This window comes from Carettochelys insculpta, chromosome 1 (genome assembly GCF_033958435.1).
Source record: "Carettochelys insculpta isolate YL-2023 chromosome 1, ASM3395843v1, whole genome shotgun sequence".
Taxonomy (NCBI): domain Eukaryota; kingdom Metazoa; phylum Chordata; order Testudines; family Carettochelyidae; genus Carettochelys; species Carettochelys insculpta.
The window spans coordinates 293,182,340-293,201,840 of record NC_134137.1 but is presented as its reverse complement, the minus strand read 5'-3'; the positions used below and the strand labels follow the sequence as shown (position 1 = coordinate 293,201,840).

General features: G+C 44.0%; 2 protein-coding genes across 3 annotated transcripts in view; one reads left to right on the top strand and one right to left on the bottom strand.

Annotated features, from left to right (window-relative positions):
- PLXNC1 (plexin C1) overlaps positions 1 to 16,578 on the top strand; it is a 72,912-nt gene extending 56,334 nt beyond the window's left edge. Inside the window, exons 18-24 of the mRNA XM_075011809.1 lie at positions 705 to 736; positions 827 to 913; positions 2,686 to 2,849; positions 3,388 to 3,535; positions 9,377 to 9,514; positions 9,602 to 9,676; positions 11,352 to 16,578. Of these exons, the coding sequence (XP_074867910.1) occupies positions 705 to 736; positions 827 to 913; positions 2,686 to 2,849; positions 3,388 to 3,535; positions 9,377 to 9,514; positions 9,602 to 9,676; positions 11,352 to 11,456 (749 nt within the window). The 3' untranslated portion in view covers positions 11,457 to 16,578. The remainder of the gene's footprint in view (positions 1 to 704; positions 737 to 826; positions 914 to 2,685; positions 2,850 to 3,387; positions 3,536 to 9,376; positions 9,515 to 9,601; positions 9,677 to 11,351) is intronic.
- Positions 16,579 to 17,442: 864 nt separating this feature from the next.
- Positions 17,443 to 19,501, bottom strand: part of CEP83 (centrosomal protein 83) — a 43,475-nt gene continuing 41,416 nt past the window's right edge. For both annotated transcript variants that reach the window (XM_074983987.1, XM_074983988.1), the window contains one exon: positions 17,443 to 18,435. In XM_074983987.1, coding sequence (XP_074840088.1) covers positions 18,250 to 18,435 — 186 coding nt within the window. In that variant the 3' untranslated portion in view covers positions 17,443 to 18,249. The remainder of the gene's footprint in view (positions 18,436 to 19,501) is intronic.

Sequence of the window (19,501 nt, the reverse complement as noted above, 5' to 3'; positions counted from 1 at the left end):
CAGGAAACCTTTGAACAATTGTATGAACTGGAGTAACAGGCACTTAAAGACAGAACATCAAGTCAGCTCCTGAAGCACTTTGTAAGCCTAGAACTTTTGGCTCAGCTGTTTCAGTAACACATCAGTAATTACAAGATATTTGGCAGGTGTCAGACAACACTGGACTTTGTTCTAGGATTGATGAGGGCTGAAGTTGCTCTCTCCCACGCCAGTGATAGCAGGATCATTCATTGGCGATTTCTCTTCTGTAAGCGCACGTGACCCCCTATGTAGGCTGGCCCAGGCAGAGGCTGACTTCCATCTCCCTTCCTGGATTTGTCTGCATTACAAAAGTGTAACCACAGTTAAAACTTTGGAGTCACGATGCTACAATGCCTCCCCCTTGCACTGAAAGAACGTGTTTACTACTGACTTATACCAGCAACAAACTATGACACCCAGGTGCTGGCTCAGTGTACTGGTTGGGGATTGAAGGGACAATTGGAATCATGGCTCTGCCCATTTCCATGACCTCTCCCTGCCCTTCTATGTAGAGGTAGCAGGTGAAGTGCAGGACCTGACCTAAGGTCTAGTAGTCTTCTTAGGAATGTACAGTGGGCGTATTACTCCCTTGCATGGGCCCAGCCCGAAATAAAGATACATGTTGCTGCATGTGTTTAACTCACACCAGTTCAGGCTCTTTCTCCCTTTTCTTATTTGCTCAGATGTGGAATACTCCAGTGATTACTGCCATTTGGTGAGTTAAACAAATCGGCCATTTAATTGTTCAGTTATTTAATGTTTGAATGATTGTATCAGGATAATGTCTATCTTCACCATCCTTTAGATTTTACCTGATTCTGAAGAGCCACACAAAGGAAAGCAAAAATTTGAAGTGAAAGAAATGTATCTGACAAAGCTGCTGTCTACCAAGGTAACAGTTCGAGATACATTTTGGGGTAAGCTGGGCAACATGTTTGACATAACAGAAATTGAATGGAAATTATTGTGCAAAGCTGATGTACGCGTATCAAAATGTTAAACTGTAAAATCACTAATATCTGCAGATTTTTATCATTTACAAAAGTAACTGTATAAGTGGAGCCCTATGATGGTAAAAAAACAAAAACAAAAACCTTCACTAAATGAGAGTGAGTTAAATGTAAAAGCTTTTAGCAACAGCATTATTACTCATTCTGTTATTCAGGAGTTCAGACAATAAGGCACGACCTTAAGGCCCTTGTGGTCTTAAATCTAGCAGTCTGTAATGACTGAGGTTATGGAAGCACCCAGAATATCCCAGGGTGCTTTGCAAAGAGAATAAAAACCAAGATCCACAACGACTAATCCTGCCCCTGCAATTCCCCAGATGCCTATTATCACCCAGTGCTAGCAACCAACCTAGAATCTGGCTGTTATGGAAGAGGTCAGTTTAGAAATTGAGAAACAACAAAACAGAAATAAATTGCCTTAAAGTGTATGAATCGTCTGCTGCCTTATAATAATATACTGCATCTTCTGTTAGCATTAGAATAAGACAGTGCTTTGAAAATATGTCATTAAAACCCTATCTGTATGTGCCATGGATTAAATGAAATGTCATTGTGTTGGGGCACTTGATGTGAACTCTAGAGCCACCTCCTGGCAATTGCAGGTTCTCTGACCATCCTGGCTAATAAGAAACAAAAAGCAGTCAAGTAACACTTTAAAGACTAGCAAAATAGATTATTAGGTGAGCTTTCATGGCACAAAAGCTCACCTAATAAACTATTTTGCTAGTCTTTAAAGTGCTACTTGCCTGCTTTTTGTTTTGATAGTGTATAGACTAGCACAGCTTACTCTCTGCTACTATCCTGGCTAATAGCCGTTGATAGACCTATCCTCTACGAACTTGTCAAATTTGTTTGAACCCAGTTATACTTCTGGCTTTTTTTTGTTTCCACCTTCTTAATAATAATGTCCGTGCATTTTTATTAACCTGCCTTGCCCTTCTACCACCACTTTTTTGTTGTTGTTTTTGTTTTTTTGAATTAAAAAATAGCCAATCCTCGATTCCTTTCTTTAATGGATGGCCTTTTCAAGGTCCCTGATTATCACCCAAAGCTGTAGTCTTAAAATGAAACATCTCTCAGTTATGAACCAGGGCAGCAAACAGGAGCTTGGCTTTCAGTCTCATGTGACATCATTAATCTGGTCCTTTAGAAATCTTGAAAAGACCCTTCCCCCCATGCCGCCCCCCCCCCAAAAAAAAAAACAAAAACCAAAGCGAGCAGCTAATGTATTCCTGATCTCACAAATATCTTTTTGAAGAAGGCAGAAAAAATATACTGCAGTTAAAATTGTGTGGCGTTATCTAAATATACCATGTAGAAGCAGGAAAGGGCCCAAGACAGTTCCTCTATCTCTACATTTACCACGAATTTCCCTGTTGACAAAACAACATAACCTAACCATGAGCCGTTAGTGATGCTGATAGTGATAGGTCACCAGTTCCTTTTTTGTGTGTGAGTCTGTCGATACCTACTGAGTCAGTTTTACCCGTACCCATAACGCGCATGAAAATGCATGCATACACATCCATCCCTTGCCTTAATTTCTGTGTATGTTTCACTTGGATTACGTTTCCCTTCCCCTCGGCTGTCTGTCTTGTGAAAACTTGTCCTTTCCACTTATAATAACGGGACTCCTCATTTTCTTGCTTTCCAGGTTGCAATCCATTCAGTTGTTGAAAATCTCTTTAAAAGCATTTGGAGTTTACCCAACAATAAAGCTCCAATTGCCATCAAATACTTTTTTGACTTTTTGGATGCTCAGGCTGAAAATAAAAAAATTACAGATCCTGATGTGGTCCATATATGGAAAACCAACAGGTGTGTGTTTGTGTGTGAGCGCTTTCTCAGTGTACTTATGTGAAATTGGCACAGGATGCTTCTAACCACATCTTATACAATCTGTGTAGGAGGTACGCTGTGACTAAGTGGTGACAACTGAGACAGTCTTGCCCTGTTGCTGTTTGTGAAAAAATGTTTCACTTGAAATTGAGCAGAGCTCACTGACTTTTGTGTTTTAACTGCATGGATCCAAGTTATCTGCTCGAGCTCTAATATATTAGTTAGATTCTGGTAGACAGCATCATAGCTTCTAGAAATTTGATCCAACAAACCGATTTTCTCACCTAAAGAAAGTCTTTGCATGTCTACAGAGAGTAATTTGAACATTTATTTGTGCTGGCTGAACCTAGAAAGAGGCTTTGACTGGCATGGTAGCTTTGTGGGATTCAATAGTGTTCATTACTGCGTGAATGAGCAGCTGAAAATTGTGCCTGTCTGCATGGTGTGATACATTCCGAATACTGAATAAGCTGACATAAGCTGCTGAATTTAAAATGTTTGTCCTTTCTTTGATTAGTCTTCCTCTTCGCTTCTGGGTGCATATATTGAAGAATCCCCAGTTTGTCTTTGATATTAAGAAGACACCACATATAGATGGTTGTCTGTCAGTAATTGCACAAGCTTTCATGGATGCCTTTTCTTTAGCAGAACAGCAGCTGGGAAAGGTAATGCTTAGAATTCTCTCTCTCTTTTTTTGCTCCTGTTTCTTAACTGTTATTTTTAATTGTGTGATGCTTTTTGAATGAAATCTTGGCTGAAGTGAAAATCAGTGGTAAAACTCCTATCTTGCCCTTTGTTGCTCTGTCCCATGCATGAGAAAATAATCTAGATAGATTTAGCTGAGAAGGAATTTAACTAAGAATTTTCATGTTTACTCTAAAATTTGTCATACATTTCCGGTGCTCGTTTTCATCTTGCCATTTTAAAGAATATGATGAATAGTGGGAAAAGTTCCACATTATTTGGTCAAGTCATAGCTGTGATAATTTTAGAGATGTTAAAATTATTCAATTAGAAGTCCAGATTTTTCTGCCATACACTGCAGACTGCTGATAAGCTGCTAACCAGAATAAAAGGTCAGCTTTGAAAAGCACTGGAGGCGTGATACAGTTCCTTATGCAAATGTTGGCTGCTTATCTGAACATATCTAAACTTCTTTGATGAAGAAATCAGTTTGGAAGTCTCATGAGCAGATCCCCTCTCATAAAAATTTCAGAACTTCGTGATTGATCTGCTGAGAAATACTTCAGTAGTCATTTTTTCCTGCTATTTCCTTTTCTGACTCAAACCAGAAAATACAGGGTCTTAACCATGAAAGCTTATGACCTAATAGATTGGTTAATATCTAAGGTGCCACAGGATTGCTTGTTGTTCATAGGGTTAAACAAAAGGATTTTTTTTAATGCTATCTAGGCAATTTAGAGCCTTAGAGTTTCCAGACAAGTTATTTCCTGTTTGAGCTGTACCAGTTTGTTTATCTGAAATAGGTGGATATTGAAGAAAGCAGGAATTAAAAAAACAAACAAACAAACAAACAAACAAACTGTTATTTGGTAACAGGACTTTTGATTTCATAAAACTATAGCTAAATTGACTAATAATTTGATGAAAAACTCCAAACTGATGTGGCCTATATGTTAAAAGCCTCCTAGTGTTAGATTTATGCTCCTTGCTCAGCCATCCTTTTCATTAGCAAACATTGCTGATACACTGGCTCATATTATCCATTTAAAAATAATTGAGATGAAACTTGGTATATGTATTATCAGTGCAGTTAAGAGCTTCTTAGTTCTTAAAAAGAACACAAAAGACTGTTACCTGTTCTGTAACTGGTGTTCTTCGAGATGTGTTGCTCATGTCCATTCCAAGTTGGGTTTGCATGGGTGCATGCCCAGTTGCCAGAAGCTTTTTGCCCTAGCCAGTAGCCATAGGGTCAATGCAGCACCCCCTGGAGTGGCACCAATATGGCAACCAATATATTCACTGTCCTCCCCCCACCACCACTGCTCAGTTCCTTCTCACCAACTACTCCGGCAGTGGGGAAGGCGGGAGGGTTTTGGAATGGACATGAGCAATACCTCTCAAAGAACACCAGTTACAGAACAAGTAACTGTCTTTTCTTCTGCGAGTGATTGCTCATGTCCATTCCAAGTTGGGTGACTACAAGCCAATGCTTAGGATGTGGAGTCGAAGCCCCAAGTGGACTGCAGAACAGCCTTGTCCACCATGGCGCCTTCCCATGCATGCTGCGTTGAAGCATAATGTGCTGTAAACATATGAATTGAGGACCAGGTGGCCACCCTATAGAAGTCCTGGACGGGCACCTGTGCCAAATATGCCACAGACAACACCTGCGCTCTCGTGTGCCCTAAACAGAGGGGGAGGAACCCCTGCAATCTTGTAACACTCCTTGATGCACATCATTATCCAGGAGGAAATCCACTGGGAGGAGACCAGAAGGCCCTTCATCCTATCAGCAACTGCCACAAAGATTTGCTGCATTCTTCTAAAGTGCCTAGTTCTATCCATATTGAAGGCCAGAGCTCTTTTAATGTCCAAGGTATCCAAACATTGCTCCCTTGGGGAGGCATGGGGCTTTGGGTAAAATACCAGTAGGGAAATGTCTTGGCTAACATGAAACTTGGAGACCACCTTAGGTAAAAATGTCAGATGAGCCTGCTGGTTAGCAGTTCTTAATTGCAACCCTCCCATTGAATAGATCTTCCTTCCATAGAGGTTCAAGCATTTAGCTTCTCTATTTTTCAGGGAGGGACCCTGGAACCCTTGGCGCTCTCTATAGTTAGCAGCCTCCACTACCAGGGAGTCAGGTGGGGAGTGTGTGCACAAATGCTCATTGCCCTGGGATGAAACAAAGTACTGTCCCTTGTTCCATAGGAAGGGCGGAAGCAGGGTTCTGCCAAACTGTTTTAGCCCTAGCAGCAATTGTTTTGATTATCGGCAGAGCCACCCTGACGGGGCCTGCAGAGCACAAAGTGTCTGTGACAGGGTCCATTTCATCTCAGACCTCCTCCGCCTGCACCACCTGAGTTTTGGGCCACTCTCCTAAGGAGGTTTTGAAAAGTCCTCCCATCCTCCAATACAGGTGAGGCCAATGAGCCCACCACCTCCTCATTCAGGGAGGAAGAAGATGATAGCCCTTGTGCCTCCATTTGAAGGGGAAGGGCAGTAGAGACCTGTTCAGGCACTTGGCCCCACATGGAAATTATGGGCAAACAGGGTACCATCGGTGAAGCTGCCACAGGCATAGGCTGGCCCAAAAACCCTGCCACGGATGGCACCGTTACTGCTCCCTGCAGTTGGAACCATGCCGGTGCCTGGGCTGGTGCTTGCCCCATTGGCACAGTAAGTACAATTGTGGATGGCGCCTGCACCGAAGGAGTTCAGTCCTGTTGCGATGGCACCGACGATGGTGCCGAGGTCAACACTGACAAAGTAGACACAGATGGCTCCACTATGACAGCCACATTCTGTCTTTGCTCCGGTAGTGAGGCACCCAGTGACACTGACAGTGCCAAGTGTGGGATCAGCTGGGCCCCCAGCACCACTGAAGGCACTCCAACGGCCTGGCCTGTGTCTTGTAGGGTCCAGACCTGGACCACAGGGTCCAGAAGGGCCACTGCTGAGTCTCCTGCGAAGACAGTGGCCAAACTATATCATCCGAGCAACGACTCTGGTGCCTGCGACAGCTGTGGCGGAATGTCTCGAGCTCCCACACCGTCCAGACCTCAAGTAGAATGAGTCTGGCGTAGACGCCGATTCAGATGACCAGGGCGGGAGCATCAGAGTCAGCACTGATGTCATGCGCGCCAAGGATCGTGCCAGTGCCGGAGTATAGGGCACCTGAAACTGGCCCACAGTCTGTTAGGCTGGCACCGGAGCGCTTGGTACCAAATAGGGTGTGGGTGCTGGCATCAGCATGAGCGCAGGGGTTGGTGCCGGTGTCATGTCCACAAGCCGCGATCTCTCCATTTCAGTGCTACAGCACCTGTCCTCCATAGATGGAGAGGGACCTGGCACCGTCATCTGCAGAAGTCCTTGTGCTGCTTGCAACACCTCCAGCATTGAGGGCAAGTCCGGCGCCTGCAGGCTTCTGCTCCGCACCGGCTTCAGTGGATGTGTGTCTTGCCCTTCGGCAGTGTGCGCCAGAGCCTTGGACTTGAGGCCACCCTGTTTCTTTGGTGAGCGATGCCTCTCGTACCTCCTCCTCTTCATCGGCACTGGAGATTGACTCCTATGGCGCCAAGAAGGCGATGGTGCCTGTACCTGCTCTTGGTGCCGGGACTCCTTAGGCAGTACCATAGTTGACGGTGACGGTGCGCTGTGCACCGAGGAGGCACCACTCTCTGCTCCTGCTGGAGACCCTTGAGGCGTAAGAGCCACCTCCATTGAGAAGACTTCAAGGCATTGGGTCCTATCTTCTGAAGTTCTGGGCTTAAAGGCTTTACAAATAGGACAGCGATCACGCAAGTGGCCTTCCCCCCACTCAAATCAAACAGGCTAAATGGGGGTCACTTTTTGGCATGCGTTAGCTGAACAGGTCTTAAAGGCTGGGGAGCCAGGCATTCCCCAGCACCAAGGTGCTGAGGGGGACGGAAAGCCCCACCTCGACTGTAAGTTAAAACAATAAGACTAGCTGTCAAGAGTTAAACTGTTTGCAGTTCTTCAAGAACTATTTCACTACAGTAGGATACTAGCTAAAAAATTGAACAGGGAAAGCAAGAGCTCCAATGACTGGCAGCGCAGCGAGGAGCAACTGAGCAGCAGGAGAGTGTCGGGTGGTGCATATATTGGTCGCCATATCGGTGCCGCTCCAGGGGATGCCACACTGGCCTTACGGCTACTGGCTAGGGCAAAAAGCTTCTGGCACAAGCGCACACCCAGCTTGGAATGGACATGAACAATCACTCAAAGAAGAACTGTTATTTCCATGATTTTGCATGATTTTCTCAGCATTAAAGTGTTCTTCAATCACTTGTCAAATAAACATATTTGTTTATTTTTATTTAAAAACACTGAGAGTAGTGCCTGGATACTTAAAAAGATAATTATAAAATACATATTATTTATTCAGCATGATTTCAAATAAATTAACTATTACTGAACCTTGAGGGTACTACATTCAAAGTGTGACTTTAGCTCACACCAGAAATCTCTTATTTGTGGATGGTCATTTCTCCAGGAAGATTAGAAGATTGGAATAGCTGGGCTGGCCTGTAGGTCAGCAGTGCTTTACGTTGTTAAACCCAAGGTGAAAATCCATTAGGCTCTGCCTGAACCAGAAGTGTGCTTTAATCCAGGCTGGGCAAAATATGGCCCAGGAGACCGTTCCATCCCACAGACATTTAGAACTGACCTGCCATGGCACAGCAGGACCCTCAGATGGGTTCTCTGGCTGCCATGGCCCCACGTGCCACTCACGATAGCTGGCTACTGGGACCAGCATTTGTCTCTAGACAGTGCGTGCCCCTAGGAGTTAGGGGCATCTCCATGCCCTGTCCCCAGCACTGTCCTTGCAGCCTCCCAGCCTGAAACTGTCCAATTGCAGCTACAGGGGTAGTGATTGCAGATACGTGCAGCACACGGAGACCTGCTGCCCCCTTTCCCTCCCGGGGCAAGCCGTAAAGAGAGAGACTGGCCCCAGCAGCTGGCTGCTTTTAGCAGTGTGTACAGCCACAGGAGTCAGGGAACCTGCCTGAGAGTTCTGCTGGGCCACTGACCAGGAAGGAGCCAGATGACCTTGGCAAATGTCTCCTGATCTCCCCTTCTGCACTTCAACCTCCTGGTCCAGGGCACAATGCCCCCAAGCCTTCTGCACATCCTCCTGCACCCCTGCCCCAGATCACAACCTCCTCCTGAACCCATACTCACTCCCAGCACCCACACCACCAGCCCCTGCACCCAGTCCCTTACCCAGAGCTCCCTCCTGTACCCAAACTCCATCCCAGCCTGTGCACCCCTCCATTACTGTTGCAGAAAAGTGCAGCCCCTGACGACTGGCCAAATACTTGGGGTGCCTTCCCATTGAAAATTATTGTCCATTCATTCTACTAAGACCCAGGCTCTCATCGTCTCCCTGCTCTTTCAGTAATATTAAACCATCCTCTTGTCTTAGAGAGGAGCACGTTGCAGGGGAGGCTAGGCGCTCTGGCAGGTTAACACTGCTGCCACCCATGGTCTGTATATACGTAGACCTTCAGCCTCAAGAAGGGGATTGGTTCAGCTATCACAAGCAGGGTGCACATATAGGAATTAATACTCCTGAGCCCAGTAGAAATAATTCTGCAGTAGCTCGTGTTATTGAATGAGTTGGGTTGCTAAAGCTTGAATCTGTTAGCACGTGACAGATTAGCAGGGAACTGTTTCTGAAAGCAGAAATAGTCCTATGTTAACAGAAAATGCAGTAAGTCCACTGTGTGGAGGCAGAAGCCAGGGAAAATTTATGCTGTTCAGATTCAATAGTCTTCATAATATGTTTTCTTTTTAAGGAAGCACCAACAAATAAACTTCTCTATGCTAAGGATATTCCGCTGTACAAGGAGGAGGTGAAAGCTTACTATAAAGCAATCAAGGATTTACCTCTATTAACCTCAGAAGTAGAAGAATTTTTAACTCAGGAATCTAAGGTATCATTAATAAGCAGATACTTCTGTAACTTGCTGTTCCTTTATAAAAGGCAAAACTGTCTCATCAGATCCCTTTTCTTTTTTTAGAAACATGAAAATGAATTTAATGAGGAAGTGGCCTTGACTGAAATCTACAAATATATAGCAAACTATTATGATGAAGTAAGAATTCTCTCTTATTCCTCTTTGTGAAGTGGAAGTAGACTGGCAGCTTCAGGCATTGATGATTGACTTTTCAAGCTGAGCATGATTCTTGTTTGCGAGAGCCCCAAGAAAATGTCAGAGTGAGGCTACTGATAATTCAGAGACTGCCCGAGTCCGTGTAGAACCAATACCTGGCCTGGGGTGGGGTGAGGTAAATGTGCTGTATTTATAGCATCTTTGGAACAAGCCGTACAGTTAAGGTTTTAAACATGTCTTGTTCCCTGCCACCACAAAAGTGAATTTAATTCCCACCAGCAGTTGCAGAAGGAGCCTGTGTTCGTGCTTCCTGTCCCAAAGCCTGCCAGTGGCAATGGGTTGCCTTTCCCTGGACAGTCTGGAGGTGTCTGGGATTCGGTGTGCTAGATCAGATAGAATTTAGAGGCCCAGATCACCCAAGCCATTGAGGAGCTGGGCCAGAGTTCATTGTCGTGGCAATTACTTAATTAAACCCAGTAGCTAAATTCAACGCTACAGCAGTCAACTCCTGCTGGGTACATTCCAGCAAGGGGGAATAATCTCCTGGCCACCATTGACTGACCTCTTGGCTGGCCCCATTTTTGGGCCATATCGTCTTCTCATGAAAATGACCTCCCACCTCGCTAGTCTGCTACAGTCCCAGCTGTGGCTGTCAGGCAGGATCACTCCCTACTTGTCAACCTTCAGCTGCCAGCCACCTCTTCTGCAAGTGACCACTCAGACTTCCCTACACTCTGCTGTGACTGGGGGCTCTCTCCTTCCCCCCATCCTCCAGATGAAGTGAGGGTGCTGGTCTGGCCTGGTCCTAGAGAGAAGAGGGGGAACAAAACAGAAGGACTGGATGGGAGAGAGGTTGAGAATATAGTGTGGGGTTGTGGGGAGGCAGCTGGGATTTACTGCAGTGAAGAGTCTCAATCTCATCAAGCCAGTTCCCAGCAGAGCAAACTCTCCTGTGGAGCCCAGAACCAACAGGTTCTGCTGGTCGGATTCTGCATCCAAGCATGTCTTTTGCATTTAAGATAATTATTCAATGACTCTGGTGGTGCCTTTAAAAAGTTTCTCATCTATCTTTATTAGGGTACTTAAGCTGTTGCCTCCAAAGCCTTAAACGTCATTCTCTTTTAACCTACCAATTAGTATCTAACCCTACCCCATTCATTCTGGGTCCCTGCTCCTCAGTAGTTTGGGTACCTTCCTTGGCCATAGTGTGGATTTAAATGCCAGGAAAGGGCATTCAAAATGTAGTGCTGCTCTGCTTCACGTCCTCTGGCCCAAGGCTGGGTATATTTATTTATAGGAAGTGATACACCCAGCCACCACTAGCTTACACGGGAGTGTGGGGCTGATGTACAGGAGCAATTCTAAATCAGACTCTGCTGCTGGGTAGCATTCTGACCTTACCTTTGCTAAATAAGTCAAGTGGGGTTTTTGTTTTTTTTATGATTGGGGTTGCTATTTTCAGCAGAAGTGTTGTAAATCCTGTGATTTTAATGACTTGCAAAGCCAGGCACAGAAATAGCCTGTTAATGTTTGAAGAAAGACTTATAGGCAGACGTTCCGACAGATCTTGCCACGGATGTCTTCAAATGAGAAGAAAGTGTGTGATTACAACAAATAGCTAAAAAGTAAATCCTTTTTTCTAATTAATTGTCAACAGATTCTAAATAAACTAGAGAGAGAACGGGGGCTGGAAGATGCCCAGAAAGATCTTCTGCGTGTAAAAGCCTTATTTGACGAAAAGAAAAAATGCAAGTGGATGTGAACAGAGCGCACAGGCCCATGGCTACAATGTGGTGAATTTTTAAACAACTGGTGCTGGTACCAGACTATGGTTTTGGGCTGGCTATGTGTATTTTTAAAACATTTGGACATTGTTCTGTACTCTCACCATTTAAAGTATTTTTTTAAGTAGAGGGTGTAAACAACAGGCATGCAGATACAGGGCTAGACTTTCAAATATAGGCATGTAAAAGCGACATAAGCCTGAGGCTCATGTATTCAGTTTGCTTAATCTATATGCACATTTTTGGTGCCCCAACCCTCTGATTTGAAAATCTACTCCATATTTTAAGATTAAACAAACCTGCAGAAACCAGTGTGCTCACCGTAAGTTAGAGAAGCTTTCAATAAGCATGTTTTTGTAGTCACTGCCATGTTATTGACAGAGAATAGTGCTAGTTGGTCTTTGTGTGAAAAGAAATGGCCTTAAATAGTTTTAAGTACAGTTCCCCTCCTGTGTTCTCCCTTAAGGACAAAAATTTTCTGGCTTTGTTTGAAAACAATAGGTGAGTAGCACTTAGACAGTTTAATTCAATTTAATTCAGTATTAGCAGAAAGGTTGGCTGCAGGGCTTTTTTTCCCCCTGAACTCAAGGTACGCTGGTTCTTGTTTTAGAAATTCTCAAGGTGCAAGAATCCAGACTTCTGCAGAGGATTAAGTTGTTGGTGCATTCAGCTGTTCCAAGGACATTTTCCATTGTTTACATTCCTTGTATTTTTAATAAGATTTTAGAGTTTTAAGACACTTTTCAATATATTTGTGTTAGGTGATGATATATAATATTCCAATTCACCAGAGTCCTAAATCAAATGAAGGTTGTTGGGTTTTTTTGGGTGATAGAAGATTTACTTAGTTGCAGTTTAGATTAATAAATTACTTTAATGGAAGAGGGGATTCCGTGTAATAGTTTTCTCTGTGGCTAGTAGGTCTCAAATGTATAAAGCTAGTAGTTTGTCTGAGACAACAGGTGAAATGTTCTGTGGATGTTGAGAGTTATTCTAAGAAATTGCAAACAAAAAGCAATGTTTTTTACTACTGTCTGATGTTTCTTACTACTGTGTATATGGTGCTATTTTTTGTTACATACAATACACCCAGGCTTTGCTAGAGAGATCCTTGCCTGATTGCCTTAAACTCCTGTAGGCCTACAGATCCAGGCCAGGATTCATATATATTATAGCATTAACAGTGTCAGGGATTCCAAATACAATGCAGGTCCATTTTGGAACATGCAAGGCATATGACTAAAGTCCTGTCTGTGCTACACCTTCTGCTGGATTTTGTGTGAGGCAAAGATTATCTCACCTTTCAGAGCAAAACACAAGGGAAACCGTTACTTTGGAAACCTTGCATGGGTTTGAGTCATCAACTACTGCAGGCGGAGGTGTAGGTGTGGGGAAAAGGATGGTTCAGCATCTTCCTGAAGGAAGAAGCACGGTACTTGAGTTTTCGCTTAGAACTCCTAGGGCTCTGACCAGCCATGCACATGAAGAGCCCCTTAGTGCACCCCAGGTGGTTCCAGCTCTAGTACCCTCAGTTAAGAATAGTGCAGTTAGTGACTGCCTCACTGAGAGGGGAGAAGGCGCACACTAGGCAGTAATACTAGCTGTTATCTGCAGGACATGCTAGGGGTTGATCTGGCACAGTGCCACCATGATTGTGCCTGGCCAAATCTGAGGCGTGCTTAAGCACCCCCTAGTTCATAAAGGTATTGTGTGACATACCCAGGGCACAGTTGGGACTGACGGACAGCTGTGTCCGTGTCCCCCTGCCATGCCTTTTGCACTGCTTTGCTGCGAGAGCTGTTACTCCTGATTTGCTCTCTTGCAGCCACTAGCATTCCGATTGCTCCCAGCTCTATGGGGTAGGCTCTATAGCCAGCCACCTCTGAACTACACTGCAGGGTAGCACCAACAATCTCCCAGTCCCAGACTTCCCCCCAAAATGTGCATCTTGTACTGCTCAGCACCCTCCTGGACAATATAAGATCACACAACTATGTCATTTATTAATAGAAAACGATATGCACAGATCTGATTCTCTCAAATGGAGTGTCCCAAACGTACTGTGGGTAACCACAAAGGCTAATGAATCTATTAGTCTTTTAAGGTGCTACAGGACTGCTCGTTATTTGTGAAGTTACACCTTAACTGGGCTACCACTCTGGGGCTATGTCTAGATTGCAGGCTCCTGTTGGGAGAGCAGAGATCTCTTAACAGAAGTCTGCTGCATTCGGAGCCTTCTGCCGACATCCTGGTCTTCCTCATTTCACGAGGAAGGGATGTGTCAACAGAGGGAGGGGGTTTTCCCAACATTTGGCCTCATGCAGATGGGTCAAATGTCAGGAAAGCCTCTCCTGAAAGAGCTGTCTGCAAGAGATACACAAATGGTGCACCACATTTGCATATCGTTTGCCAAACATTCTCAGCAATCTAGATATAGCCTGAGACTACTAAACATGCTGGATTAGAGAAAACAAATGTAAAGCATTTTGGGGGGACCTACAACTACTCAGGCATATATCTCAGCTTTGCTTACAAGAAATAAAAGGTAGAATACGCCTAAAGCAAAGGTCTCTCCTACTACATGTTCCAGCTGAATCTCTTTGTTAAGAGCTCTGTCTCAGTCCAGTGCTGCTTCCCTTGTGATGCAGGCATTGATGCTGTGGTTAGTAGACCAGACGGATTTGATTTGCACTGTCTGGGCTCTCCTTGTGTAGCTCTCTCCTGCAAAAGAATAATCTGCTGATGTTCTAGAAACGTAATGTTTATTTGCATGGGTGAAAGTATAGATTTTCCTGCCCATACCAAGTCTCCAGCTGAGGCAGTGCCAGTTAATCTGGTTGACACTTGGCTGAGCTGTTGGCCATCTTTTTGTCTCTGGGAAGATTGTTTCTGACTACCGTCCAGTGTCTAAAACACCTTAGAACATGGCCTATCACAGAGTGGACTCTTATCTCTTAGAGTGTTGCCTCATGTCTTTTACCAGAACAATAATAAGCAGCAAATGGAGTTTTCAACTGATACTTTAATAAGTTTTGAATTTAGTCTGGGCTCCCTCTGCCTGGGGCTGGGATGGGCACCACTGCACCCTGACAAAATGCCCTAGTGCCTGCCACTCTCCATGTAGTAACCTGATTTTTGATAGCCAGTGAATACATCTGGCTGAACACTGCCAGGCCCCTATTTCATCAGCCTTTCTAGGGGAAAACCAGGCAGCTGGCAACCTTGTAGCATCCAGACAGAGAAGCTGACTGGCTAGATAAAAGCCAGTTGGGTGGCAACCTTTCTTGCCTGAAGTGGGGTGTAAGGTGGGCAGGGGATTAAACATATGGGTACAGACTGACACACGCTGCCATGTTTAGTTTGAGGGGGTTTTTTATGCTTACTGTCTGTCCCACCAGTGTCTGTGGCAGTGTTGTATTAAAGAGTCTTTGCTTTTAGCTAGTTCCACTTTAAACATTAGCTCACAAAGCAGGGTGTATGAAGGGCATTGTGGCCCAGTGATCACAACTAGAGTTTCAAGGTGGTATTACCCACCTCTAGGTACTGACGGGGGGGCGGGGCCCAAGAACCTAGGGAGAAAAACTAGGCATGACTCAGCCCCCCACAGGGCAGCCATGGGGTTGGCCTTTGGACATTGAGTGGGACTGCCTTGCCACTCCAGCCTCTCTGCTTCCCCCTTCTGCCCTTAAGGCTTGGGGGGCGGGGGCAGGCAGGTAGGTCTCAGGAAAACGGCAGAGCCAGCGCTTGGGTGGGGCATCAAGTGGCAAAGGCAAAATAAGCACATTGGGATACAAATGTCTCATGCAGTAGCTGTTCACCTTAGCTGTTTAATGGTCCTGCTGTAGCCTTTAAGTGGAGCAGATCTGCAAGGGCTGCCTAGCAGGAAGGAGTACAAGGTCAGTTGTAGGTCAGCTTGTTGATTGTTCTTTAAAAGGAGGTACAATCATTTTGCACAACTGTAATCTCCTGCGCTTGTGTGTAGCTCAGCATAGTGCAGGCTGCCTTCTAGGAGCACCCCCCATTAGCGCTGCTTGTGGCTCCCTGCTAGCAGGAATGGAAACAGCCCTCAAGTCCTATGACCCTCAGTGTGATTAGAAGGCTGGAGCTGCTAAAGTCAGTCCTATTTTATGTTTGTTTTTGGGCTGTTGCCTATAGTCATTACCAGTGAGGGTAAAAGGGTGAAGCAGGTGTGAGACACATACTTCACCCAGGAACAGGATTCTGGCATTTTATGCAAGTTTTGGCGCTAGCTTCACTCCAATCTTTGGTAAATAAACTTACCTGAGGGGTTCCAGTGAGTCTGTCAGTAGCTTGTTGGAGGCCCTTTGGTGAGATAAACACTTATGGAATGCACTTGGTACTTGCACTCCCCAACCATTTCATCACCCAGCAAACATCAACTGTCAAATCACGTACCTGTTTTGGAAAGTCTGTGGATTAAAGCAAACTCTCCTTCAGCTTACTTGTAATGGTAACTGTGGCAGGTGTAATGACTTATTTTCAGATGTTTGCAGGTAAATTATTTGTAAATAGTATTGGTTTTTCTAACACTAGCTTACAAAGCATTTTGCAGTTAGTATGATGTAAAGTAAATTCTACGAAGTAGTTTCTTGTACAGAATAAGCTGTTTAAAATAACATTTTAAGTTCATAGCAGAAATGCAAGCCAGCTGTCTAAGATATTTACAATAATAAAATGTAGTTGACTAACTTATTTTGTCTTTGGTGTGCAATTTTTAAAATTATTAGTATTCAAGTAACAGTTGTTATAACAATATGCAGCATCTCAGAGGAACCTTGGTTTATAGCAACACCAGGATTAAGTGATTGATGGACTGAGCAATGGCATGTTACACCCAATGATCCCAATAAGTGCATAGCTGTAGGGACGCTGACATTAGCCCCATGAATCATTTGACTGACAAATCTTGCTTCCTTCTTGGAAGAAGAGGAGGCCCAAAACAGGCACATGCCACACAGCATCAGCTGAGAGCATGTTGCAGAGTTACTGGCATGAAACCCTGAACTACTGACTTTCTGCAGATGTATAGGAAGTGGGAGGCAGGGGCATCCCCTTTGTGTTTTCCAAGAGAGGAAGCAGCAAAGGGGAAGAAGTAGATTTATCCTGAGTTCAGCAATGTGAGGAGTAGCTTTCTGTTTCCAGTGTCCTAAGCCTTCAGGTCAATGGCCAGAAGGGCCCTTTAAATGCAAGGGTTTAGCCTGGCACTTTAAAAACGCATTCAGCCAGTCAAGCCACATAGAAGTGCTAGAATACTGCCATGCTCCCTCCCATTCTACAAACTCTCTTACAGGGTTTCCAACAAATTTTGTCTAAAGGCATAAAGGGTCACAAGTTTGAGTTTCCAAACCCAGGGTATGGGAAGGGTGTGTGTGTGTGTGTGATTGTTTGGAGCCTGGCTCTTGTACAAAGTGGCACGCAAATTGTGGGAATAAGCATTGCGTTATCAGAAGAAAGCGCCCTAGTTGAAGTATTTTCTTATTTTATACAATGTGGCTGGGGGGATAACTAAATGTGTAAGTTATTTCTGCCCATTATATAGCTGAATATTTATCCCTCTGCACTACTATAAACACTTTTCAAATGCCAGCAAGGATTAAATTGTTCCAGATCATGTCTACCATTACCTTCCTGGTACATCAACACAGTTTGTTCGTTTTATTTAGGAAGAGGGTGTAGAATTTTAGGGGGTTTTTTTCCCAGAAAGAGGTAGTGTTCAAACATGCACTTCTGGTTAAATCTGAAATGCAGGAGCTGGGAAGTGGAGGCATTTGCTCTTGTGATTTAGCCATTTTTTTGCATACTGTTGCAGTTCTTCAATAGTTAATACTATCAGCTAAAACATATCCCTTTATGTACATAAACAGAATATGTGCTTTTCCATGCTACAGCTTTATGTTCCACGAAGTAGCAGTAGGCGCATGAAATAGTAAAGAGAACCATTACTACATTACCAGAAAGATTTCTCATGGGGTAACAGAAAAAAATTTCGTTCCATTTTATGTTCCCTTATATCAAACCAATTTGCTAGTTAAATGAAAAACAAATAGAAGAAGAGAGAGTTTAAAAAAATATTAAAACTTGAATAAATAGATGTGATCAGGTATAAGTAAACAATGACACACAGTACATGAAATACAAATTGAGACTTCTGTAAAAGATATACAAGGCAAATAGTCATACTTCATCTATAATGCAGCATTTCAATAAAAATCTTGGTTATTTAGCCCATATAACTTTGTTTTTAAGCCACTGTAATATAAAAATATAAAAATGTACTTTGTTACACTTCCATTTTGGCCCAAAGTGTATTTTCCTCCTCCCTCATCTCTTTGCAAATCCTGTATCATATGCTTAGCAGCACAGCACAATTTCACAGTAGCAGGCTGAGGTGGTAGTGAGATACAGGGAAGATTCCTGAAGAAAGTGATTGCAGATGATTTTTCAGAACAATGCAACTCCAAATTTGACAGTTCTTTTTAAAGAATCATTTTTTTGTACAACACAATCATTGCATAGTCTGAGCTATGCACGTAGACTGGAAGACAAATTTCTCAAAGCCTAGTCATTTTTCCCTTGAATTGTGATTGACTAAACTCATTGCAGTCTATCAAAAATACAAAACTATGCAGAATATATTTCATACTTTCTTCTAATCTGAGGCACGTAAATGTATTTTTGGCAAAGCTCTCAATAAACACCTACACTAGGAAAGTAGAAGTGAAGTCAAGTGGTAATTAAGACTTGCAGGCTTTATTTGGAGTCCTCAAGTTGTAGATCATCCTCTTCAACAATCCTGCTCCTACCAGAGTCACTGTGGGCTCCCAGCCTAACTCGCTCAGCAGATGGGCCAAGTTCTTGCAGCTGTTTTTTCTGTGTGGTTTCTAGATCTTCCAGGCGCTTGCGGAGTAGGGAGAGCTCCCTTTGATGCTGTTCCTCCTTGGAGTTAGCAACAAGGAGAAAAAAAGATATATTACTTTCTGTAAGCCTGGAAAAGACACTGTTCCCTATGCTCTGTCCCCTTTACTTAACGTACTTTTAAAGTTACCTATGTGAAAACATGATTTTTTAAAATTACTTTATTCTATTTGCTTTCAAGCATTGTCCCTGAAATTCATAACTCAACCAACTGTGGGGAATATGCATGTAAATGATACCTGGGCAGTGCACTTCAGAGACTAACAGCTGGGGAGGCAGCAGCCAATGCCAGTGCAACCTCTCAGGAGAAGAGCAAATTACATGATCATTGGGAGGTAAAGGGAGCTGCCTCCTCTATCTGTTACTTTCATGAATGTGGATGCTCCCCTTCTTTGAACATGGAGGCAGTGAAGTGCCACTGGAACCCCCCTTCTGTGAGTATATCTGCCCTGCAAAGAATAACCTGTGGCACTGAGGTTCAGAGCCTGGCTCAGCTGACTTAGCTTTGCAAGACTCAGCTGCAGCACTATTGAGAGCAGTGTAGACTTTCAGGCTCAGCCTGAATCCATGAGCAGGGAGATCTGAAACTCTACATTGTATTTTTAGCCCTGTGCCCTTGTCATCTGCCCCAGACTCTGAGACTTGGTGGTGTGGGTTTTTCTTTGTGGTGTTTACACATATCCTCAATTTGCTCCTGTGCAAAGACAAGATTCTCCTTTCTGTGCCACTCTTCCAAATAACAAACCCAATGCATTACTTGAGACTGGATGTCCAGTTTGGGTGTAGACAGAGGCGTAGGGACAAAACTAGGCTGGAGCCTGGGGAAGGAGGAGCAGCAGCACCTGTCCTATAGCTTGGATGAAGTAGAAGGGACGCAGTTGCTAGCAAGGTGCAGCAGAGTTGATGACTCTGTTTTCATTTCCTGTTGATTTTGTATCCAGTGCAACTGCTCCAGGGCTCAGAGCACTTTTTGTGAAAATAAAACAGTTCTCAATAAAAACAGAACAGATGGACCAAAGAGCTTGAAATGTTACCCACAAAAAAGTGGCAATTGCATAACAAAAATAAAGCAATGGATTGCCATCTG